Source organism: Aspergillus fijiensis, assembly GCF_003184825.1.
Source record: "Aspergillus fijiensis CBS 313.89 unplaced genomic scaffold BO72scaffold_111, whole genome shotgun sequence".
NCBI classification, from domain to species: domain Eukaryota; kingdom Fungi; phylum Ascomycota; class Eurotiomycetes; order Eurotiales; family Aspergillaceae; genus Aspergillus; species Aspergillus fijiensis.
Window position 1 is genome coordinate 42455 of NW_024469087.1, and position 23186 is coordinate 65640.

Sequence of the window (23186 nt, forward strand, 5' to 3'; positions counted from 1 at the left end):
TTTTTTTCTTTTTTACTTTTTACAGTTTCGATCTCTGCCCCAAGAATCAGGAGCAAAATTCTCTTACCGCGCGTGGCGGCGAGGCCTCTGATTAGCTGCCATAGGCGCGGGGCGGGCACCGCTTATTGAAAAACCACGAGAGAAAACCAAACCAAACCCAACAAACCCAAAGAGCACTTTTGCAATCTGCACACTTACTATCATTACTCCCCCGCTATTTTATCCTCCCTTCCCCCCCCTCTCTTCTCTCCTCTCCCCCTTCATCCCGTGGCTCAGCACTACGTAACGGGTCCTTCCTATCTTTTTCGAGCTTTATAACTATAACCCGGGGGCCGTCACTGGTGCGAGATGGATGTTGCAGCTTTGAGAGACCGCATACAGTCTACCCTCGACGCCAATGCGGATATCAGACGCCAAGCTGAGTTGGACTTGAAATATGTATGTGTGGCATAGCATCGCAGGCTTGAAGGTGGTTTATACTTATTCAGTATTGTCCAGGCCGAGACACAACCGGGCTTCATAAATGCGCTTCTGGATATTTTGCAGGGGGAACAAAATAATGCCGTCCAACTGTCGGGTAGGTAGTACCTGGACATTCTGCTGCCTGAAAGATCACCTACCACTGTTTCCCCTCGGGATCCTAGGCGCTAAGTTCATCGACTAACAAGTAGACCTCTATTCATAGCCGGTGTTTACCTGAAGAACCGAATCACTCGCGGCTGGTCTGTTGTCGAAGAAAGCCCTTTGCGCGCACCGATCCCGGAGGAGGAAAAACCGAGTTTTCGAGAGCGACTGATCCCGGCATTGGCGTCCACCCCACCGAATGTCAGAGCACAGCTTGTTCCCCTCCTCCAGAAGATTCTTCAGCATGACTTCCCCGAGCAGTGGCCGGGCTTCCTGGAAATCACCCTTCAACTCTTGGGAACCAACGATGCGAACTCGGTCTACGCTGGACTGCAGTGCTTGCTGGCGATCTGCCGCGTGTACAGGTTCAAGGCGGGAGAGAAGCGGGAAGAATTCGACAAGATCGTTGAGCACACGTTCCCTCAGCTGCTGAATATCGGATCGAAGTTGGTTGATGAGGAAAGTCTGGAAGCTGCGGAAATGCTCCGGATTGTTGTCAAGTCGTACAAGCATGCTATCTATGTGGGTCAACCGGAGCGGAACACCAGTCGCATCACGGTAGCTAACATCTGCGACGAATCTAGTTCGAACTTTCGCCGTCCCTTCAAACGCAGCAGGCTACGGTGGATTGGTGCACGCTCTTCTTGCGCATCATTGCCAAGCAGCCTCCGGCTAATGCTATGATGGAGTCCAAGGAAGAAAGAGAGTTGAACCACTGGTGGAAGTGCAAGAAGTGGTCGTACGCCAATCTGAACCGTCTTTTCATCAGGTACGTAACGTGCATAGCACAGCTCTGGAAACGGGACTCTCGCCTGACCTCGCTGTCTAGATACGGAAACCCCACAACAATGACGAAGTCGAGCACTCCCGATTATACCCAATATGCCAAGAACTTTATTGCCAACTTCGCCCCCGAGATTCTCAAGGGATACTTGCAGGAGATTGACAAGTGGGTGTCCAAGGGTCAGTGGCTTAGCAACCCGGCGCTCGCCTACACTCTGGTTTTCTTGGAGGAATGTGTCAAGCCGAAGGCGATGTGGGACCACCTCAAGCCCCATATGGACAACTTGGTTGCTCACTTCATCTTCCCGATTTTGTGCCAGTCTGATGAAGACATTGAGCTATTCCAGGAGGATCCTTCAGAATACCTCCACCGGAAGTTGAATTACTACGAAGAGGTTTCGGCGCCTGATGTCGCCGCCACCAATTTCTTGGTTGCTTTGACAAAGAACCGCAAGAAGCAGACTTTCGCCATTCTCACATTTGTGAACGGCGTCGTTAGCAAGTATGAGTCTGCTCCGGAAGATCAGAAGTCGCCTCGGGAGAAGGAAGGTGCTCTGCGGATGATCGGTTCTTTGGCCTCTGTCATCCTGGGCAAGAAGAGCCCTATCGCTGGTGAGGTCGAATACTTCTTTGTCCGTCACGTTTTCCCAGAATTCCGCAGCCCTCATGGCTTCCTCAGAGCCCGTGCATGTGATACTCTGGAGAAGTTCGAACAGCTTGACTTCCAGGACCCGAACAACCTTATGATCATTTACAGAAACATCCTAGAGTCCATGACGGACCCTGAATTGCCTGTCAGGGTTGAGGCTGCGCTCGCTTTGCAGCCCCTTATTCGTCACGACATCATTCGGACTTCGATGCAGCAAAATATCCCCCAGATCATGCAGCAGCTTCTCAAGCTCGCCAATGAGGTCGATGTGGATGCTCTCGCCAACGTCATGGAGGATTTCGTCGAGGTCTTCTCTGCCGAGCTTACTCCGTTCGCTGTGGCACTCAGCGAGCAGCTTCGCGACACCTACATGCGTATTGTGGGAGAGCTCCTGGAACGCAATGCCACCAAGGGTGACGAGGACGCTTACGGCGACTTCCTGGATGACAAGAGTATCACGGCTCTTGGTGTCCTGCAGACGATTGGCACTTTGATTCTCACTCTCGAGAGCACTCCGGATGTGCTGCTTCACCTCGAGACCATCCTCATGCCTGTCATCAGCATCACTCTTGAGAACAAGCTATATGACTTGTACAACGAAGTTTTTGAGATCATTGATAGCTGCACCTTTGCTTCTAAGTCGATTTCTCCCACCATGTGGCAGGCCTTTGAGCTCATCCACAAGACCTTCAAGGCCGGAGCTGAGCTTTATCTTGAGGACATGCTCCCTGCTCTCGACAACTATATCGCCTACGGCTCTCAAATGCTGGTCCAGAACCCCGCTTACCTGGCGGCCGTTGTGGGTATGGTTCAGGATATCTTCCACGATGAGAAAGTGGGCGGTGTTGACCGGATTTGCGGCTGCAAGCTCGCCGAGACTTTGATGCTCAACCTGCGTGGCTTTATTGATCAGTACATCCCGGTCTTTATCGAGCTCGCGATGCGTGTCATTGACGCCGGCGAGGCGCGCACCAAGTCGTACCGCATCCACTTGATGGAGATGGTCATCAACGCCATCTACTACAACCCTGTTCTCAGCTTACAGGTGCTGGAAGCCAATGGCTGGACAAACAAGTTCTTCAGCACATGGTTCTCCAACATCGACAACTTCAGACGGGTGCATGACAAGAAGCTGTCGATTGCAGCAATCAGCTCCCTATTGACCCTGAAGGCTGGCGATGTCCCGACCAGCGTTCAACAAGGTTGGCCTAGACTTCTCCAAGGAGTGACCCGACTCTTCCAAACCCTGCCTGCTGCTATCAAGAGTAAGTCTATAACAGAATGGTGGCGCGAGATCAAGTACGCTAATACTCATTTAGACCGTGAAGATGCCACCAAGGAGTCCGATTTCACATATGATGACGAAGATGATGTCGATGACGAGGAGAACGACTGGGATGGAGAGGTTGAGTGGACTGAGCGGGATGAAGCCGAAGGCGTTCTGGAAGATGACGTTGCCGACGAGACCACTGCTTACCTCGATTTCTTGAACAAGGAGGTGAGTCCAGGAGACTTGAGTCTTTTGTCGTCTTAATATCTCGATGGGGATACTAATCACATCGATAGGCTCAAAAGTTCGGCTCGTTTGCCGATGATGACGATGATGAGCTGGACGAAGGAAGCTTGCTGGAGACTCCTCTTGACAAGGTTGAGCCTTACGGCATGTTCAAGCATGTGTTCTTGAGTATGTAGCCCCTTGGTGTCACGCTGTACTATTGACTAACTTCACAACACAGGCCTTCAACAAGAACAGCCGCAACTCTACGACAACCTGACAAAGATCCTGAGCCCGGAGGAGCAGCAGGTGCTCCAAGCCGTTTTCCACGAAGCCGATGCGAAGGCGTTGGCTGCGGCAAATGCCGAAGCTGCAGGCGCCCAGGCTAATGGAAACTGATTCATACTGCAATCCACTCCGGGGACTGACGAAATGAACCAGTCGGTCCTTCTGGATTCCTAAGGCAATGACATGACTCAAAAAAAAAAAAAAAAAACAAACTTATGCAAAAGAAAAGTGCCATCCCAGGTTGGAGGACTGTTTTGACAAGCCATCTATGTTTCTTCCGGGCCACTTCGACACCCAATACAGTCGAACGGCCTCAGCTGGATACGCCACCACGCCATATATGCCTCTTCTGATTGTGTTTTGATTCTCCTTTCCTTTGTTGCCTAGATCATATCCCTTTCCATCCCCTGCGTGCTCAAGGTTACAATGACCTGTATTTGATTTGCTCTGGTTCTCCTAAAAGTCCCCTTTTTCATCGGTCTTGACCTCAGTGATGACTCAAGGCTCCGATGTCCGATTCCCCCAGATGAATCCTTGTCAATTGACTTATGATTACGTCGGTCACGACCTCAAAATGCATTCTTATATCCAGTCTCCATCTTTGGAGGACAACAGCAGTCAAACAGAGCCCAAAAGATAATAGAAACCAGCGAAGATGCTGATTTTGGCATCGCCTAATTCTCTATATTTGTTCTGATACAGAAAGTGCGTGGTCTATGGCGATTGTCGAAACCCTTCTTTAGACCATGTCTGTCCATTTGGAATGATATTTGGCATTAACTACGATCTACGAGTACTTGTTCGCACACATCCTGATCACGTGCCTAAGACAAACATAGCAAATTCCACCCACTCGACTATGACATCACTACTAATTTTCCAGCAGCAACAGTAACTACTCGTAAGTATAGTCAAGGTACAGCAAAGCCACGCTCGCCGGTGAAGCCAGCTATCAACAAACAGAAGCTAGGAGTACAGTACTCCTGTCCACTAACCACTATAGCCAATTTGAAACCTCCTCACCAAGCCCACTAGATCACATTACTGGGAGGGTGGAAACTCACTGAATACCCCCCCCCCCCACCGCAAACATCAGAGAGGTGAAGAGCCCGCCAAAAACGTCATGATGATGCCGGCTGAGAAAAACCGGCCACCCACCTTTTCCCGTCCCCCTCGACGATATCATAGTCAGTAAATCCCTTAGCTTAGCTAGCATAAGCATACAGTACTTAAGAACTTTCCACCACCCAATTCGCAACCCTGACCTGACCTGCAACAAACTACACTACACACACCCCGACGAAGAATCCAACCCAATCCAGTCCACCACCAAGGTCCGTCTCATCTTCATCTCACAGAATCGACGAATCAATGAAGAAACCCTTCTCAATTAACAATTCCCCGCAATGCTCAGAAACCCAAACCCTCCTCTCCTACGTCCCAAAAAAATCCAACCATCATCAAAAATGTCCGCCCCCAACTCCGGCCGCCAATCCCCCCCTCCCGAATCCCAGACCGGCGCGCAGCAGCAATCGCCCCCGTCCCAGGGCCAGACCGGCCAGACCTACGAGACCCGCCCCGGCCAGGCCGCCCAGGAGCAGTCCGAGAACACCAAGTCGTCGCTGAGCAGCAACCCCAAGCATCCCTTGGAGGATATCGAGTCTGCCAAGTTCAGCAAGGGCAGCTGAATTAGTTGAGATCTATGTTCCGTGACGAAACAATTTCTTTTTTAGTTTAATGATTTGAAGCGAGAAATGAAATGAAGACTTTCATCATCTGAGATCAACTTTTCATGGGTTGTAGTTTTTGATTGTAGTAACTGTTTATCTGGTCTAGTTGGGTTTGTTCCTACGTGGTTTTGAGTGGTCTGTTGGCGTGAGATATGGAGATATCTTTGAATGAATAAAAGTAGATTAGAATAAGCAATTAATAAATGTAAGCATAACATGCGGGCTGTTGCACTTGTTCTGAGTATTCGCATACGAACTAAGGCTGATATCCCACGTACTGGGCGGAACGGACAGTAGCTTCAAGATTAAACCACCATAATTCAATTAGATGTAGACAATACACACAATCGCTTGTTCCAGACAACTAACTAGCTAAGACGCGCGCCGAGATAATATTATGAACATCGAGAACGTGCAAATTCAAGCATGTGAATGAACAGGTCGTCATTAGGCGTACAAAACAGAAAAGAAGGGGTTAGACCTCGTAAGATCTCCCACTTGCAAGTTCAAGGGTTTTTCAAATTCATGCCTTCTGGTCGGCAGAGGGGGCAGTGCCAGAGGACTGAGCCGCAGCAGTAGCAGGGGCGGCACCCACACCCTCGGCGCCAGCGCCAGCGGTAGGGGCGGCACTGACGTTCTGCTCGTCACCCTCGCTCTTGCCGCTCTTCAAGTCCGCCAGTCTACGAGCCTCGTTGTGGATGTCGCGGACCTGCTTGTCGGTCTGGGAATAGAACTCGCGGAGCTTGCGGCCGGAGGGGGTCTCGAGGGCCTTCTCGAAATAGCTGTGGAGACCGCGCCAGCCAGAGCTCGCCTTCTCGGTGATCTTGTAGTTCTCGTCCAGACCCTTGGCCTTGTCGGTCGCGTTGTACTTCTTGTCGAAGTTGGCCAGGGCGTTGGTGAAGCGGGAGGTGAAGCCGTGCTTCTGGTCCAGGGCGATAGCCTTCTGGATGGCGTTGTCGCTCAGCACGTATCCCTGGGCCAGATACTCGGCGACGATGCGGGAGCGGGGCTTGTCCTCCTGCTCGAGGTCATGGTCGTGCTCGTCCTTGGCCTCAGAGGCGCTGGCAGCGTGGTCACCGGCGATATCATCGAGAGAGTGGGCGGCCTTGACGTGAACGACCGAGGTACCCAATTGGGTGTGGTCAAGGAGCAGAGCGGTCTTTGCGGCACTAGATGACGGGTTAGTTATGTCATGAGAGGGGGTGGGGGGAAGAGCAGAAGCTAAGGGATGGTGCAATTTGAGCCATGGGCGGGATGGGGGAGCAGGTGCGGGGCAAGGCTTACGCTTCCTTCTCGAAGGTCACAGTGGCCGACTTCTGGGCACCTTCTTCACCAGACACAGGGGTAACAGAAATAGAAGTGATCTTTCCACTGCAATGTTGTCAGCTGCATGTCTTATGCAAGGGCCTGGAATGCCTGCGTCACTGACCAGAAGCTAAAGAAGTCTTGGACCTCCTTATCCGTAGTAGCGGGGGCGATGCCCTCGACGTGAACAGTAGAACGCTCAGACATGATGGATGTGTTTGAGGTAGAGGTACGTAGAATTGAGAGAGTATCTGTCGGGTATAAATCTCGATTGAGTGATACGAGTAAATCAGAGTCAGTGTAGTGTTGAAGGGAACTGGAAAGGAGAGAGGAGGAGCTGGTGGTTATTTATTTGGGGGGAAGAGCGGGCGGCACTACGCCACAAATGACGTCGCGCGAGGGGCAGCAGCAGGCAGCGACCCCGCACAGCCACGCTGGACCCGCATGTGAAACCATCTTTCTCTCCTATTTCTCCTTTATCTCCTATATATAGCTAGCTACTATGATACGTACACACATTCATAATGACTGATTTCAGGACTGTGATAGTAACTACTGTTAGACGTGGAAGAGGGTGGATAATTTCAAGTACCTAACTGATAACTGATTATCCTTGGGATCCCGTCAAGCAGGTTATCTTTCCACCAGAAGAATCTTTGAATCGATAGGTACACTATGCGATTCGGAACGTAGGAGAAAAACTATTCCGTGCCCAGTTCGTCCTAGCTTGGCAATGAGACCGTAAGTACTGTACATCTGACCACTCAGAGGTAAACAGACAACTTCACTATACAACACTCATGTTACACTATTCCTTGTGATCTCATGGAGGTCAACTCTGGTCTTAGTAAAACCAGGCGCGTGACTCAGGCTTGCAAGCCTTGCAAAAAGGGCAAGCGAAAGGTTTTCCCATCCATCTTAAGGCTTCAGAGGCCGGCAGAATCAATTCTGATGCGAAGGCTTGTGGGCGAGGAGATAGTGCGATGGAGCGCAATCGGCATGTTATCTTTGTTTGAGACTCGACTGAGAGTGCTACTACTCTGAACGACCGTTACGAAGGAAGTAAAGGCACGATAAATATGAATGTGTGGCATTCCAGGTTAAATGGACTCTGGAAGCTAACGACGGACTTGGGCTGGACCAGACGTGTCTTTGTCGACAAGGAATATTGGAGACTCTCGTGCGTGAGAATGCCGAATTGAAAAGAAAGATCGATGTCTTTACTACAGCAGCTCCTGCGCGACACGATAGTAGATCAATTACTGCATTCCTCGATAGTCCCACTCGCGAAGCTTGAACCATCACACGACAGACTCATTGAGCAAAATGGAAATGAGATCCTGCTTCCAGGGCACCAACGTACCCTCGACCTGCGGAATATACTCAGGAAACCCCTCATTGATGGCCTGCAGGGTGCCCCACGAGACCTCCCCATCAGCGTTATAAGTTGTATTCGTAAAGGCACTGGCGTTGAACGAGCGGTAGACGAGCGGATGGTCGGCGAAGGAAACGTTGGCCACAGCCTGGGACCAGACTGCCGAAGACCCTGCAGGGAAGATGGTGGCTGTACCGATGGCCGCCTGCACCACAATCGCCTCCCCCAGGATTGCATAAACCCGGCCCAAGGACGTGATAACCTCAGCTGACTCGTAGGTCAGGCTGGAATTGCCGAAATCCGGGACGAGACTTCCCCCTCGTCCACAAAAGTCAACAACTGGGTACAAGGAAGGTGGACGGGGCAAATTGGGATATGAGAGAGAACTTACGGCCACGAGCCAAGATGGATGTCTTCAGTCTGCGACTGCATGATAAAGGTGACCTCGGGGGCAGTATGCTCGCCGCACGAGAGCATGCCGATGCGGCCGATGGGGGTGCTGACCGCGTAGATCTGGTCGAGTTTGCCGTCCGTCCAGAGGTCGCGCTCCTGGGCCGAGGGCCGCAGCTTGTGTCGGTGGATGAGGATCTCGCCGTCGGGGGCGATTAGAGACTGCGCCATGTACAGATGGGCGGCATCTTTCTCGGAGAATGAGAGTCCCTAACAAGTCGGCACAAGGGTCAGAGTCTGCAGACACCGGGAGTGGTGACAAAGTGAAAAGAAAACTCAGAGCTTACAACGTAGATGCGATTATCAACCGCCGCCTGCACCAATTTGTTCCAGTTGTCGCTGCCGACCACCAAGGAGTTCTCGATGTAATCTTTGACGTGGTATTCGAACCAGGGATTCGGGACATCGGAGTTGATAATACCCTGGCGAAGCGTCAACCCTAGCAACATGAGAGGACAGTTTTAGATCGGTTTCTATCTCAACTAACCTTAGGATAACCGGGGAACCAAACCTCCGGGAAGTGAATGACACGGGCATTCGCCGCAGCGGCCTGTTGGATCAGACGGATCCCCAGCTCGACGGTGCCGTTCAGGTCAAGTTTGACCCGATCCCAACCCTTGTTCATCATGGGAAGGGGCCAGTTGACCGGTGGGACGCGCACCGCCGCCACAGTCAGGTTCTCGAGGTCCCAACCCGCGACGATCTCCGCCACAGTCTGGTTACTGGGCGTTATCGTGGTCAGAAAACTGGCCTGTTCACTCAGGCTTCTTCGTTGGCGGACTCTGCCATTTGGCAGCGCGGTGGAACCGGCGGCCAATGCCGTCAAGGCGACTAGACCCAGATGGAATTTCATTGAGAGAGTTCCAGACGTGAGAAAAATTCTTGCAGAGGTAGTTATGATGGACTCGACTGGGAAACCGCCAGGAGCTTATTTAAATATTGTAAGTTATACAACTCAAGTTGAGGACAATTGCCCCAGTCCTAAGGATCAGCTTGCCTTCACACATCTTGCTCAGCCAAGAACACTATCTCGAGTATCAATGCATCTAGTAGAAAGTTACGTAAATCATATCAAGACAGATATAAGCTTCTCCCTTTAAGCAGACTCTGCTCTAGGACTTGCACCATAAGTCTGTTCAGATAGCTTGAGATAAGGCTGAAGAATATTCTATCAGGTGCGGAACCCTTTGATCCGCAATCACCTCAAACAAGAAATCGAAGGTCTTGATAACAGCACATATTGCACGCTACTCGGTACTCCAGTATTACCTGAAGTCTTCTGTATCAAGGCCTTTCATCAGCCGGGTGGCTTGTGGGGCAGTCTCCTGGCATACTTTGATAGGAAAATTAGTTAATCAGCCTTTGTCAAAAGTTATTGATAGAGACCTATACAAGATCCCGGGTCCAGATCCCGGGTCAGACACCGCTGCGATGCTCGGAGCTTGATATTCTGTGTATATCCATCCCATGATATAGGTTTGATCTTCCAAAGGAGAGATTATAACATGCAAAGTGGTATCAGCCTCAGGACTACGAAGGGAGAATAGAAGGTTAGCAGAATAGGTTATATGGTTGGGTCCTTGTCTTCCATGAAAGGAGCATCCAGAGTATAGATCTAAATAGAGATCAACGGCTAGCCTCCGCTAGTGCTGAGGAATTTCACCTAGCTGCCTTTGACTCTTGGGAAGATAAATGGCAGGACAGATTGAAGGCGACGTCCTTAGTAGGTTTTACACATAGAATTCACGGCTCCATGCTTGTTCAGCGAGGAGTAGTGGTATTCCATCATGTTGAGCTATTTGAGAATCACGGGTTGTGATCAAGTCTAGCTAAGGGCATCTCTTGAATTCGAAGAGTATGGGATTGTAGATACCCTATCGCTGAGCACACCCGGTATAGTACGTTGGGAGTTCACAGTGGACACTCAATGCCCCGCAGCCGGATGACACATATCTCTCTAATAGAAATAAGCCCATTGGAACAAAGTAGTAGGTCCCTGGCCAATCGAACTCAAACTCAACGAATGTGGATCCATCGTGGATAGATCGGGTAGGTTTTGGGATACTATGAGCACCTGCAGTAGAATTTTTGCCCGACTCAACTCCTTCGAGACTTTACCTACGGCAAAACGAGAAGAAATGAGGGAGAAGTTCTAGGATTCCAATCCCCAAAGCCACGTACGCCTGAGAAGAATAATCTATTGGATTGATGATTGAGCACCTGGCCAGCTGAATGAAGAACACTGTTCTTGGAAACTCCAGCATGGAAAGACCGAGTCATACCACCAGAAGCGAGATTGCTTCAATTCTCGGAATCTAGTATCTCCCTCCCCTGTTCTCCGCCGGAACGCGCTGTATCAGGAGTGGAGTGGTCTGTAGCACGCTCCTGTTCTCGAGAATTTCGAACAATCAGCTCTAGTTCCCGCACACGGCGACGTAGAGTCTCATTCTCCCGCTTCAGCATATCTACCTCTTCCCGCTGGGCTAGGAGCTCCTCGTGGCGGGAGGGAGGAATAACCGGGCTCTTCTGCTGAGTGATCGAGTTCCGGTGAGGGAAACCTCCTATGGAGGGTGAAAGCTGATCGGTCGACGGCAAGTGATGCTGTGACAATGCTGCGTCCGATTGTCGAGAAGTGAGCGACGGCTCTCGACTCCTACCCGAGTCCGTGCGGGTCGACGGTAGCTGTGTCTCCCTCGACGGTGCGATTCCGAACCCGCTGCCCGTCCGCGACCCTTGAACCGCGGGGATGTAGGAAGAACTGAGGCTGGAAGAGGAGCGATGTCGGCGCGAAGTCGTCGGAACCGTGGAGCTGATGGCATACGGGGAGGCGTGTAGAGAGTCCATAGGATCGTTGAGTGTAGTCGATGTAGATGATGTTGTCGATGCGACCGAGGCTGTTTGTTGGCGAAGAAGAGAGAGTTCTCTCGATAGCCGATTAACCTATGGTAACAAGCGGGGTCAGTGTCTAGAGGATTTGCACAAGACGCCGAGCTTCATACCATTGCTTCTTGCTCTTGCTCCAACATCGAATGGATATCGGAGGGGGTCAGCGGTTTGGGATGACGTAGTGGGCCTGCCTTTCGCTCAATTCGAGGTTCCTTGACAATTGATTTTTCTTTGTTTGGGTATTCCCGACTTACCAGACACTGCGGCTGCCCGTGAAGTCTCTTGATCCCCAACGGCCGGCATCGGGCTTGCTGCTGAGGCGTTGAGAGTAGGCGAGAGCGTAAGAGGGGCCATGACTTGTGAAGAGCGTCGGGAAGAAAGTGACGCGGGAAAGGTGGGAGCTGGTTGCACAGTCGTTGCAGCACGGGGCCGGGATCTGGGCGTAGATATAGCGACGGAGCTCGATTCTATGGTCATGATCGGAGTGACTTGAATCGATGTAGAATGAGCGATACGATAGCGACCTTGGTGGGGACAAATCAAGAAGTAAAAGAAAGACAGGAGAACAGAAAGACAAAAGGGAACCCGGATAGTTTTCTGGGAGTCTGTTGATGAGTGGAGTGCGATGAGGAGAGAGGCTTTATCCGCAGATGAGAGAAGTAAATATGGTAAGTTGGTAGCGGCGGACAACGATTCACTTGTTTAGATTGCTTTGGCCAAAAGTGCCAGCCTGCAGGATAGCAGCCCCTTGATTGGACCTTTGAAACATTCCACACCCCGGACCACCGTTGATTTGCAACCAGAATCTTTCAGCTGATGTGGACAAGACGAGTTGTTCGGATTGCATGGAACCTGTCTCATGCCGCTTAACTGGTTAGAATCATGGTTCCATTGTTGATTTATTTCTTGTTCATTGTTTTGACATCTCCAAAAGTTTATACGGGTACAGGTATTACTTTAGAGCGAAAGGTAACTTAAGTTACAATGCATCAGACTATGGTCGCTATTGATCAGCGGTGATCCACAAGTTGTATGGACATGGATCAATTTCTATCATCATCCAATGGTCATCGATCCTGGCCGGGTGTCCACGCAATGCACCACCACACAAGCCTATTTATTACTCGACCTTCATCAACCTTGAACATCTTGTGTATCGAACTGGTTGACCATTAGAGTGGTGCATATGTATATCGCTCTTTTGCATGTCACTTGTTCTACGAAAGCTGAATGGATCCTGGATACTTCACATCCACCAAAGGTCCCCTGGCCCCCCACATGCATACCTGGTTCGACTAACAGACCCGAGGCCCACTTAAGGCACCCAGTCTGTGCTGTCACATCACCCATCTTGCTACCAGTACGGAGATTATGACGATAACACGGGGGGGGGGGGTGGAAATCACCCTCTTACGAACCCGACTAGGTGGGACTAGTAGCAGTAAGAGTCTCATTTAGCTGGGCTAAAGCGCGTTTAGCGAGCAGGATCTATACGTAAAGTACATTAGTTAAATTGTACCTACCGCCTAGTGATGCGAGTGCCATAAGTTACCGGTCGGTTGGTTAAGACTGATATCTTAAGTAGCCTGGCTGTTTATGCTAGAGGGGTCATTGCGCCCCAAGAGTCCATTCACGAGTGCAGCTCTTCCTGCATGCGCAATCTGGTATCTGGTATGGTACTTATTTTCCCCCCTCGTAATTGACATGCATAAGTACCAGGCCTAATGGTCGGAGGCCAAAGGACGTAGTAGAAGCTGCCCTGAGGTGAAATAGCATAGCAAAGAGCCTCGGGTTTGAAGCCGGGGGCATCTTGTCTTATGCTGCAGAATTCGAGGCATGGATGCTGCTGGTGATGGCGACCGGTCGGTTCTTCCCACATCAGGAAATTCGGTAGAGTATAAACCCCCCCCTCAGTTTCGACTTCCTCCCCTTCCCCTCCCTTTGCCTACATAATATATATCTGCAATACCGCAAGAAAACTGTGATTTGAATCCTGCCATTTTTGTCCGTAGGTTCGGGAATGGTTACAAAGAGATTGTTCACTCAATCGTTTGCCTTGGAGGCCATGTCTCGTGAAGTTGCTGTCTGCAGCGATGACATATGGTGTTGTGTTTCCCCTGCTGTGAACATTGCGGGGCCGTCAGAGCCACGCTTCGGTCCATGGGCTGTCCCTGATCGCAAATAAGCGGTGGTGCGGCGGTGCGGCACTGTATCGGGCCGAATACAAAAAGCGGACACAACTCCAGTGCGTCCCCAATCCCTCGGTCCCAGCTCTCCACAAACAACCCGCACATTAGATCACCACTAGCATCATCCAGTGTCTTTTCCTACCCATCACTCCCCCACATGCCTGGACCCAAATGGAAGACCGCTTCGCACCACCCTCAAGTGAGCCTATTCCTGAATTCGCCGCACCACTTGCCCCTTACCTCAAAAGCCGTCAGGAGGCCTTCCGTATCCGCCAAGCCTTGACTGCCTATGTTCGCTCGCACATCATCTTCGCAGAGAATGACCCCGACAACCCCGAACTCAATGCCAACTCGCACCTCACCCTTTCTGTACCTCATGACGCAATTGTCGGCGTGAAGCCCATCCCACCGGAGATTACTGGACTGCGGAGGCAATACTTGGAAGCTTTACAAGCCAACATTGCTGCGAGAAGGGAATATCAAGCAGTTGTAGAGAAGCAAAATGCATATGAGTCGCAGCAACAACAGCAACAACAGAAAGCAACCGAAGCACCGCAATGCGATCCTTCTCAGGACCTAAGCGAATATGTCAATCTCCTCCGTGAGCGTCGCCAACTTGCAAAGCTGCAAGTGTTCCAACGTTACTCACAGGAGCTTAGGGAACGAAACAGAAGACGAGCTGAAAGTTTCAAGGATAGCCACAAACAGCTTGGAGTGCCGCCAGAGCTGCTAGAAGAAATAACCCAACCATCATCCAATGCAGGGGATAGAGTTGAGGAGTTGATGCACAGACTGGAGAAGGCAGTTATTCAAGCGAAAGCCCAGTTTGACAGGGAAAAAGAGCTACTAGAGGAATTGAAGGCACAAGTAAACCTTGACGAAAATTCCCTGTCAAGTAACATCACGCCAGCTGTCAGAACGGCCGCCCTACAACAAACACGTGATGAACTGATTCATTGGGTGGAGGAGAAATTGGTCAGTGCTGGCAGTCACGAAGACAGTGGATCCAGGCTGGATCTGGCCCCCGAAGACCTCGAGGAATCTACGCGCCTATTTGAGGAGCAGAAAGCGGAGGTTGCACAGCAATATGCCGAGTATGTCGAGGCCCGCAAGGCTCTGCTAGATGCCGCCTCTAGAGCATGTCAGCCTCTTGCAGTACCTTCTGTGTCCCTTTCAAATTGTTCTACGACTATCACTCAGAAGAACGATGCGCCACCGGAGCCGCAATCGTTGAACCCAATGGATGTGCTTTCCTATACCGAAAAAAATCTTCTCCCGCTTTCGAAAAGCCAACGGGCACTTGCCTTACAGAAGTTCTACTTATCCGGCCTACTTGGCAAGGAGAGAGCTACAAGCCTCCGCATGTTCCATCGCCTGAGAGACGAGAGTCATCTCCTTCCCGAGTTTCCAATGCCTGCGGATCAGCCGCGTTCGAGTCGCGCAGCAGCGACTGCATCCTTGCGTCATGCTACCAACTTCGCTGAGCCTACCAAGAAGGACGAAGTAATTTCTCTGGCTGAAGCATGGGCATTTGCATCCGACGAAGCAGGAGTCAGCGAGTATGAACATGTGGAACAGAAGCTGGCCGAAGGGAATGAATCAGTTCAGAATGCAAAGCAGGAACTAGAGGCTGTTGCTCGAATGCTCAATCAAAATGATGAGAGCATCATGGGAGATGATCGAAAGGAAAAACAAGACCATGGACGGGTGACTAGATCTCGAACCAAATTAGAACAGCGTGAAGCACAACCTAATGGTCCGTGGGCTGGTCTCAAGGGCACTATAGGAATCGGGGAGTGACGGCGATATCATTAATCAGAGAGTCAACAGTCGCAGTGCGACTGTGGAAGTTAGTGACTAGGGTGAATATGACCTAGCATAAATCGAGCAGGCGGGAAAGTGTGAGTGTATGTAGGTTGACCCCGAGACGTGGATAACCTCCGAATGCCGGTGCTTCAAGCTTAGATGAGTCCTCGTTCCTTGGCATAGTTGGCCATACTTTTTTTTAGCGTGCAAGCGAGCCCTACCTAGCCGGCAAGCGGAGACCAGAAGAGCATTGATCTGCTAAGACGCCCACGCTTACTAGTCTAGCATTAGGCTTGCAAAACTTGCTGGTAGGATTTACACCTAACGCGCGGCTGATGGGTTACACCAGCTGGCGGCTGTAGGACAAGGAGACTAAGTGATGTCTAATACTGATTGAATAATTATTATCCTATAGGAACCAAGGCTTGCTCCAATGACTGTGAACCATTCTGTTGTCTCGCCAGGGATCGAGATCCATCAGTGCAACTAACCCCTGGACAACATTATCAGCACACCAGGATATTAGTGATCGGTATTGCTAACCGCAGGCAACTGTGCTCCAGTCTGGACAGTACGGCTGCTAGTGGTTTTTAGTAGGCAGTTAGACTATGGCACTAATGGGGTCAAGACCCATCGACCATCTGCGTCGCTGCACCTCCCCGTACTCCGGTTGCCGACCCTCGCACTTGCTGATTGGTTAGTGATGGGAGCGGTGAAGTCATTGGCCACTTAGAAGGCGAGATCGGCCAGCGTTCCAGTGGCTGTTCCCTTGCCTCTAACACAGAAGGAGGGAAAAAAAAAAGAGGGCTCCGCACACCGGAGCTCTTATCGGCCCTGAATGTTGGGGGAGTTTTTTGTACTTTCGGGAATTGTGGTCGACTCATTCGGGTCTCTCCACTGCAATTGGCGCTGGTTCATGACTCCCTCCTTCAGAGGAGAAGTGCCGCATTGACTCATCGCCTTTCCCGACGGAGCCTTTTTCTTTCGTCTCTTCCGCTTCATCCCTTCTCTTCCTCTTTTTGCTTCTTTGTCTTCACATCTCTTCTCTCTCCCTCCCTAGACAACCCTGTCGGGACATATACCCTCCCTTTTGAGTCCTCCCCTTGTGACTTGGGCGTGTGGCAGAAAGCGGGACACTACCAACCCCAAGGAGAGCCGGATAAAAAAAAGCGGAGTCTCCAGGTTTGTCCTTGTTCGGAACCTCCAGACCAGCAATTGAGAGTGTATTTCTCTCAATTGACTCATCGCACCTCCCTTCCCTCCCCCCCAATCCTCGTACCTTAATTTTCGCTTCCATCAGCGCAGCGCGCAATGGTTCTCGCCGCTCGTTGCGGGCAGGCTACGTCCGCCCTCCTGCGCCAGAGATGCTTGGCTGAATCCCGTCGATCGGCCCTCGCTCTGCGCCCGTTCTCCTCTCAGACCACGGCTCACTCGACGGCGTCGAGTCTCAGATTGGCGAAGGCGCCTTCTCCGTGGCGACCACAGCAGCTGCGCTCTTTCTCCAGTGCTCTTCGTCGCTTGGCTTCGGAGTCCTCGAATGCCCCCTCCGCCGACAGCTACCTGGCCAGTGGTGTTGTGAAGCCCGGCAGCAACCTGGTCGATGTCAAGAAGGTCTTGGTCATCGGTAGTGGTGGTCTGAGCATTGGACAGGCCGGAGAATTCGATTATTCCGGTACGTTCATCTTGCATTGGCTTTCAACAAGGAAGTTTGACTGCCATGCTGTGGGCTCAAAAGCGCCGCACCATCATGCAGAGCCTATCTTTTAATATCGATACATGTGAAATGAGGTGACTAATACTTAGCTTTTCAACTCGTGCAGGTTCCCAGGCTTTGAAGGCTCTCAAGGAAGCCGGCGTGCAGTCGGTCCTGATCAACCCCAACATCGCTACGATTCAGACGGATCACAAGCTTGCAGATGAAGTTTACTACCTCCCGGTCACTCCGGAGTATGTGACCTACGTTATTGAGCGGGAGAGACCTGATGGTATCTTCCTTTCTTTCGGTGGTCAGACCGCTCTGAACCTTGGTGTGCAAATGAACCGCATGGGTATCTTCGAGCGTTATGGTGTCAGAGTTCTTGGAACCAGCATCAAGACCCTGGAGACTAGTGAGGACCGTGACCTTTTCTCGAAGGCTCTTAACGAGATCAACATCCCTATCGCTGAGTCCATTGCCGTCAGCACCGTTGACGATGCCCTGAAGGCTGCTGAGCAGGTTGGATATCCTATCATCGTCCGTTCCGCATATGCTCTGGGTGGTCTTGGTTCCGGTTTCGCTGCCAACCCCGAGGAACTGAGGAACTTGTCTTCTCGTTCTTTGACTCTTTCTCCCCAGATTCTCGTTGAGAAGTCTCTCCGTGGCTGGAAGGAGGTTGAGTATGAGGTTGTTCGTGACGCGGCCAACAACTGCATCACTGTGTGTAACATGGAGAACTTCGATCCCCTTGGTATTCACACCGGTGACAGTATCGTTGTTGCCCCCAGTCAGACCTTGTCTGATGAGGAGTACCACATGCTCCGCACTGCTGCAATCAAGATTGTGCGTCACTTGGGAGTTGTGGGTGAATGTAACGTTCAGTACGCTCTGCAGCCCGATGGTCTTGACTACCGTGTCATTGAGGTCAACGCTCGTCTCTCTCGTTCGTCTGCTTTGGCCTCCAAGGCTACCGGTTACCCTCTCGCCTACACTGCTGCGAAGATCGGTCTGGGTCACACCCTTCCTGAGCTTCCCAACGCTGTTACCAAGACAACTACTGCCAACTTCGAACCCAGTCTCGACTATATTGTCACCAAGATCCCCCGGTGGGATTTGAGCAAGTTCCAGCACGTGAAGAGAGATATTGGCAGTGCCATGAAGTCTGTTGGTGAGGTCATGGCTATTGGTCGTACCTTCGAGGAGTCCTTCCAGAAGGCCATCCGCCAGGTTGACCCTCGCTTCGTTGGCTTCCAGGGCGATGCGTTCGAGAACCTTGACGATGCACTGCAGAACCCTACCGACCGCCGCTGGTTGGCTGTTGGCCAGGCTATGCTTCACGAGAACTACACCGTGGACCGTGTCCACGAGCTGACCAAGATTGACAAGTGGTTCCTCTACAAGCTCCAGAACATTGTGGACTGCAACAATGAGCTCAAGGAGATTGGCAGCCTCTTCGGTCTCCAGAAGGAGGTCATCCTGAAGGCCAAGAAGCTCGGATTCTCTGACAAGCAGATCGCTCTCCTTGTTGGCGCTACTGAGGATGATGTCCGTGCTCGCCGCAAGTCTTTCGGTATCAGGCCCTGGGTCAAGAAGATTGACACTCTTGCCGCTGAGTTCCCTGCTGACACCAACTACCTTTACACTACCTACAACGCTACCTCTCACGATGTCACCTTCGATGATCACGGAATCATCATCCTGGGTAGCGGTGTCTACCGTATTGGAAGCTCTGTTGAGTTCGACTGGTGTGCTGTCAACGCTACTCTCTCCCTGCGCAACATGGGCAAGAAGACTGTCATGATCAACTACAACCCCGAGACCTACTCTACTGACTTCGATACCGCTGACAAGCTCTACTTTGAGGAACTCAGCTACGAGCGTGTCATGGATATCTACGAGCTCGAGAGCGCCAGTGGTGTCGTTGTTTCCGTCGGTGGTCAGCTTCCTCAGAACATCGCTCTCCGTCTGCAGGAGACTGGCGGTGCTCACGTTCTCGGTACCGACCCCAAGGACATTGACCGCGCCGAGGACAGACACAAGTTCTCCCAGATCTTGGACAGCATCGGTGTCGATCAGCCCGCCTGGAAGGAGCTCACTTCCGTTGCTGAGGCTGAGCGTTTTGCTGAGTCCGTTGGATACCCTGTCTTGGTCCGTCCCAGTTACGTCCTCTCTGGCGCTGCCATGAACGTTATCTACAGCGTCGATGAGCTCAAGGAGAAGCTCCTCAACGCCAGTGCTGTTTCGCCTGACCACCCTGTCGTTATCACCAAGTTCATCGAAGGAGCTCAGGAGATCGACGTTGACGCCGTTGCTTCCAACGGCAAGCTCCTGCTTCACGCTGTCAGTGAGCACGTTGAACCCGCTGGTGTTCACTCTGGTGATGCCACTCTTGTTCTCCCTCCTGCCGACCTCGACGAGTCTGTCATGGGCCGCGTTAAGGAGATCGCTGAGAAGGTCGCTAAGGCCTGGAACATCACTGGTCCCTTCAACATGCAGATCATCAAGGCCGATGTTGAGGGTGCCCTGCCTGAGCTGAAGGTCATTGAGTGCAACCTTCGTGCTTCTCGCTCCTTCCCCTTCGCCAGTAAGGTTCTGGGAACCAACTTCATTGATGTTGCTACCAAGGCCCTTGTTGGACGTGACGTTCCTGAGCCCGTCGATCTCATGAGCGTCAAGCGCCCTTACCTTGCTACCAAGGTTCCCCAGTTCAGCTGGACTCGTCTGGCTGGTGCCGATCCCTTCCTGGGCGTCGAGATGGCCAGTACTGGTGAGATTGCCTGCTTCGGTAAGGACGTTGTTGAGGCCTACTGGGCTTCTCTTCAGTCTACCATGAACTTCCGTGTTCCCGAGCCTGGTGAGGGTATCCTGCTCGGCGGTGACATCACCAACCCTGCCCTGTCTCAGATTGTGGAGTACCTCCAGCCTTTGGGCTTCAACTTCTTCGCTGCTAGCGAGGCTGTCAAGAAGCACCTCGAGTCTGCTGCCGGTGTCACCGTGCAGGTGATTGAGTTCCCCAAGGAGGACAAGCGTGCCCTCCGCGAGGTCTTCCAGAAGTACAACATCCGTGGTACTTTCAACCTTGCCAAGACCCGTGGCAAGACTCTCCTTGACGAAGATTATGTTATGAGACGTAACGCTGTCGACTTCGGTGTCCCCTTGTTCATGGAGACCAAGGTACGTACAATCCTGACCCACATTTGACTATTCATACAGTTTCTAACCAATTTCCTCTAGACTGCTCTGCTCTTCGCCCAGGCCATGAGCCAGAAGCTGCCCCGCAAGGAAGGCATTCCTGCTGAGGTTCGCACCTGGTCCGACTTCGTTGGCGGTAAGCTGCTGTAAACGAAGTTTCATGGTAGTGAAGGAAAAAAGGGACGCAAAAAGTTTTCTTTATAGATCTAATTGCGGCTTTTGGATGAGTGTCTTTCTAGGCACCGTCAAGCCGCCGTGTTTGGCGTAGCGGATAAGGCTCCATGTTGATAGATATGATGTTTTACTGGCCCTGGTATGGAGGGGGGTTCTGCTTCGTCTTGGAAAAGACGATACGATGAATACGTTCATGTACTTTTGATTGGTTTTGTGGATCATTAGCTGTGTTGCCCATGCCTTGGTTATTCATCGTTTTCGTAAGAAGGCCTTGTGCCAGGGTGAAGGGTTTAGTAAGTCGGCTTTCTCGTTAAAAATTGTATTTTTAGTTGTTATTTGAACAATAATCTCTCTACTTTGGATCTTTACATGTGTAATTCTCCGGTTTAAACATGTAAGATGTGCTGTGGAAGGACTATATATGACTAATGTATGGGTCACGGTAACAATCTGAATAACAAAGATTTTGCTGCTGGAAGATGATCTAAATGTAAGAAGCCGGGTTGTCAATGAGCTCCGGGGCAGAGCTAGAGTGGATCAAAATATCGGCAATCTCTTTTTGTTTGCTCAAGTCCAGCAATACCCTCGGATCTAATCACTGGAGTTAACTGACTGCAGCAACCGAGAACCAGCAACAACCGAAACCGGCGCATACAACGAAGGCAAAAAAGATGTCCAAGGAGGCGGCCCTTGCTCCTGTAACCCCCGCAAGGACCACACCCTCAATCGCTCCAGATGGTCTAGGAAGAGGTCTCTTCGCTGCGACCGACATCGGCCCCGGACAAGACGTCCTGCACATCTCCACGCCCTTCGTGGCAGTCTTAGACACCCACCAGCTGGGCGACATATGCTCTGGCTGCTTGGGAAGGAGACAGCTCGAGAACGACGACCGACGCCTGAAAGGCTGCACCGGATGCCAGGTCGTGAAGTACTGCGATAGGGTTGGTGTTTTCTCTCCTTCCTTCAACTCAAGCTTGTGCTCACGTTTGTCGTATTTCAGACATGTCAAGCCAAGGACTGGAAGTTCGCGCATTCGCTCGAATGCGCCATCTTCCAGAAGCTCCGTCCGCGGATCCTCCCCATCAATGCGAGAGCCGTGCTGCGGATGGCGTTGCGCAGCGAACGACAGAAGTACCCTCCGCAGGAGGTGGAGCTGTTTCGGCAGCTCGAGACGCATATCAAGGACATCCGGGAGGAGAACCCCGCGCAATGGCAGCGGATCTCCATCTCTTCGAAGGCTGTGAAAGCTTATTCGGGGGTGGAGATGAAGGAAGAGGTGATTTCGGCTTATGGTGCTAAGGTGAATACCCTTTGCTTGGTCCCCACGTTCTGAAGGCCCCTACATTTGGCGGAGCATAGCCAGAAAGAGAAAGAGGGGAAAACAAGCCTGGAGAAGCAGGAAGCTGACGTATGTTGGAAAAGCTCGAACTCAACTCCTTCAACCTAACCAATGCACTGTACGACCGCATCGGCCTCTACCTGCACCCGTACGCGGCCCTCATGAATCACAGCTGCGACTACAACGCCGTCGTCGGCTTCGACGGCGACGAGCTGTACGTCAAAGCCATCCGGCCCATCGCCCAGGGCGACCAGATCTTCATCTCCTACATCGACACCACCAACCCGCGCCCGCTGCGGCAGAAGGAGCTCCGCGAGCGGTACTACTTCCGCTGCCGGTGCTCGAGATGCGAGCAGCCGAGGGACGAAGGGAACGACGAACAAGCACCTACGGACTCCGCTGCAGCAGAAACACAAGACTACGCCCTCCTCTCTCGCACATCCTCGGACTATTCCTCCGACCACCCTCACCTCCCTGCCCCCAACGACCTGGCAACCGAGATCTCGGCCGTGCTGCAGAACCTCCCCCCAACCCGCATTACAACCCAACCCTACGTCTCCCTCCGTGACGAACTGATCGTCGCCCTGCTCGCCCGCCAGCGCTACAAGGCCGCCTTTGCGCACGCCGCGGTGCGGTACCTCCGCATCGACCCCGCCGTGTACCCGCGGGAGATCCATCCGATCCGACAGGTGCATGCGTGGGCGCTGGCGCGGTTGGCGGTGCTGCTGTCGCAGGGGGTGGAGGTGACGCACGGCGGCGAAGATGAGGTGGCGCTGGAGCGGTTCGAAGTGAATTTCAGTCTCGTGCTGTGGGAGGTGTTGCGGCGGCTAGTCGTGCTGGAGGGGAGGAGTTGTGCGGTGCCGGGGTTCCAGGGGTTGGTGAGGGGGTTGTTCGGGCAGGTCCAGGCGGAGTTTGCGGCGGCGGGGCTGGATCCGAGGCGGATGGAGGGACAGATCAGGGAGGAGTTGGGGAAGGTGGGCAGATTGGTTGAGTGGATCTTAGATGGGAAAGTGTAGTTGAAGATATGGGGGCAGGGGGGGGGTAAGATACGCCAAGGTAGAGTATCTATGGGTGGTGGTGATCTACAAGGAATGATATGAGGAGTTGTTGAAGTTGTTGAAGGTGAATTCGTTAAATTAGACTTTCGCTCCGTGATTAAAACAAAAGTCTGCGGCCTCAGTTCCAGAAAAAGGAACTGAGGCCCT

General features: G+C 52.0%; 8 protein-coding genes across 8 annotated transcripts; 5 read left to right on the forward strand and 3 right to left on the reverse strand.

Annotated features, from left to right (window-relative positions):
- Positions 1 to 348: 348 nt before the first annotated feature.
- On the forward strand, positions 349 to 3950 carry BO72DRAFT_502165 (putative nonsense-mediated mRNA decay protein (Nmd5); the record flags this gene model as incomplete). Its single annotated transcript, XM_040949033.1, has 8 exons — positions 349 to 438; positions 499 to 577; positions 686 to 1146; positions 1209 to 1393; positions 1454 to 3321; positions 3376 to 3554; positions 3623 to 3740; positions 3793 to 3950. The coding sequence occupies 8 exons, from the start codon at positions 349 to 351 to the stop codon at positions 3948 to 3950; spliced, it is 3138 nt and encodes a 1045-aa protein (XP_040795191.1).
- Positions 3951 to 5130: 1180 nt separating this feature from the next.
- BO72DRAFT_28175 (uncharacterized protein) lies at positions 5131 to 5548 on the forward strand. The gene is made up of 2 exons (XM_040940291.1): positions 5131 to 5173; positions 5254 to 5548. Exon 2 carries the CDS (start codon positions 5306 to 5308, stop codon positions 5525 to 5527), a length of 222 nt encoding a protein of 73 aa, XP_040795192.1. The 5' UTR covers positions 5131 to 5173; positions 5254 to 5305; the 3' UTR covers positions 5528 to 5548.
- A 318-nt stretch (positions 5549 to 5866) lies between these two features.
- On the reverse strand, positions 5867 to 7159 carry vip1 (putative actin cytoskeleton protein (VIP1)). Its single transcript, XM_040946101.1, has 3 exons — positions 6999 to 7159; positions 6854 to 6940; positions 5867 to 6738 (listed from the first exon to the last, which is right to left on the reverse strand). The coding sequence occupies exons 1-3, from the start codon at positions 7079 to 7081 to the stop codon at positions 6093 to 6095; spliced, it is 816 nt and encodes a 271-aa protein (XP_040795193.1). The 5' UTR covers positions 7082 to 7159; the 3' UTR covers positions 5867 to 6092.
- A 1016-nt stretch (positions 7160 to 8175) lies between these two features.
- On the reverse strand, positions 8176 to 9552 carry BO72DRAFT_473473 (aliphatic nitrilase; the record flags this gene model as incomplete). The annotated part of the gene is made up of 5 exons (XM_040947208.1): positions 8176 to 8560; positions 8641 to 8909; positions 8987 to 9121; positions 9187 to 9450; positions 9481 to 9552. The coding sequence occupies 5 exons, from the start codon at positions 9550 to 9552 to the stop codon at positions 8176 to 8178; spliced, it is 1125 nt and encodes a 374-aa protein (XP_040795194.1).
- A 1207-nt stretch (positions 9553 to 10759) lies between these two features.
- Positions 10760 to 12233, reverse strand: BO72DRAFT_28216 (uncharacterized protein). The gene is made up of 3 exons (XM_040940300.1): positions 11840 to 12233; positions 11699 to 11772; positions 10760 to 11639 (listed from the first exon to the last, which is right to left on the reverse strand). The coding sequence occupies exons 1-3, from the start codon at positions 12060 to 12062 to the stop codon at positions 11001 to 11003; spliced, it is 936 nt and encodes a 311-aa protein (XP_040795195.1). The 5' UTR covers positions 12063 to 12233; the 3' UTR covers positions 10760 to 11000.
- Positions 12234 to 13861: 1628 nt separating this feature from the next.
- Positions 13862 to 15798, forward strand: BO72DRAFT_453941 (uncharacterized protein). The gene has a single exon (XM_040946102.1). The coding sequence runs from the start codon at positions 13946 to 13948 to the stop codon at positions 15572 to 15574; it is 1629 nt and encodes a 542-aa protein (XP_040795196.1). The 5' UTR covers positions 13862 to 13945; the 3' UTR covers positions 15575 to 15798.
- A 689-nt stretch (positions 15799 to 16487) lies between these two features.
- BO72DRAFT_453942 (carbamoyl-phosphate synthase (glutamine-hydrolyzing) CPA2) lies at positions 16488 to 20986 on the forward strand. The gene is made up of 3 exons (XM_040946103.1): positions 16488 to 17252; positions 17401 to 20450; positions 20511 to 20986. Exons 1-3 carry the CDS (start codon positions 16892 to 16894, stop codon positions 20616 to 20618), a joined length of 3519 nt encoding a protein of 1172 aa, XP_040795197.1. The 5' UTR covers positions 16488 to 16891; the 3' UTR covers positions 20619 to 20986.
- Positions 20987 to 21313: 327 nt separating this feature from the next.
- On the forward strand, positions 21314 to 22997 carry BO72DRAFT_442631 (S-adenosylmethionine-dependent methyltransferase; the record flags this gene model as incomplete). Its single annotated transcript, XM_040943519.1, has 3 exons — positions 21314 to 21583; positions 21643 to 21942; positions 22065 to 22997. 3 exons carry the CDS (start codon positions 21314 to 21316, stop codon positions 22995 to 22997), a joined length of 1503 nt encoding a protein of 500 aa, XP_040795198.1.
- Between the last annotated feature and the right edge of the window lie 189 nt (positions 22998 to 23186).

What these genes read in the sequence shown, in the direction of transcription:
- BO72DRAFT_28175 (XM_040940291.1), top strand. Translation starts at nt 5,306, where the DNA reads ATGTCCGCCCCCAACTCCGGCCGCCAATCCCCCCCTCCCGAATCCCAG.
- vip1 (XM_040946101.1), bottom strand. Translation starts at nt 7,081, where the DNA reads ATGTCTGAGCGTTCTACTGTTCACGTCGAGGGCATCGCCCCCGCTACT. An exon ending in CAAGACTTCTTTAGCTTCTG is followed by an intron (nt 6,941 to 6,998) that starts GTCAGTGACGCA and finishes ACAACATTGCAG; the next exon opens with TGGAAAGATCACTTCTATTT. An exon ending in GTGACCTTCGAGAAGGAAGC is followed by an intron (nt 6,739 to 6,853) that starts GTAAGCCTTGCC and finishes CCCGTCATCTAG; the next exon opens with TGCCGCAAAGACCGCTCTGC.
- BO72DRAFT_28216 (XM_040940300.1), bottom strand. Translation starts at nt 12,062, where the DNA reads ATGACCATAGAATCGAGCTCCGTCGCTATATCTACGCCCAGATCCCGG. An exon ending in ACGGGCAGCCGCAGTGTCTG is followed by an intron (nt 11,773 to 11,839) that starts GTAAGTCGGGAA and finishes AGCGAAAGGCAG; the next exon opens with GCCCACTACGTCATCCCAAA. An exon ending in AGCAAGAGCAAGAAGCAATG is followed by an intron (nt 11,640 to 11,698) that starts GTATGAAGCTCG and finishes TTGTTACCATAG; the next exon opens with GTTAATCGGCTATCGAGAGA.
- BO72DRAFT_453941 (XM_040946102.1), top strand. Translation starts at nt 13,946, where the DNA reads ATGGAAGACCGCTTCGCACCACCCTCAAGTGAGCCTATTCCTGAATTC.
- BO72DRAFT_453942 (XM_040946103.1), top strand. Translation starts at nt 16,892, where the DNA reads ATGGTTCTCGCCGCTCGTTGCGGGCAGGCTACGTCCGCCCTCCTGCGC. An exon ending in CGGAGAATTCGATTATTCCG is followed by an intron (nt 17,253 to 17,400) that starts GTACGTTCATCT and finishes CAACTCGTGCAG; the next exon opens with GTTCCCAGGCTTTGAAGGCT. An exon ending in CCTTGTTCATGGAGACCAAG is followed by an intron (nt 20,451 to 20,510) that starts GTACGTACAATC and finishes AATTTCCTCTAG; the next exon opens with ACTGCTCTGCTCTTCGCCCA.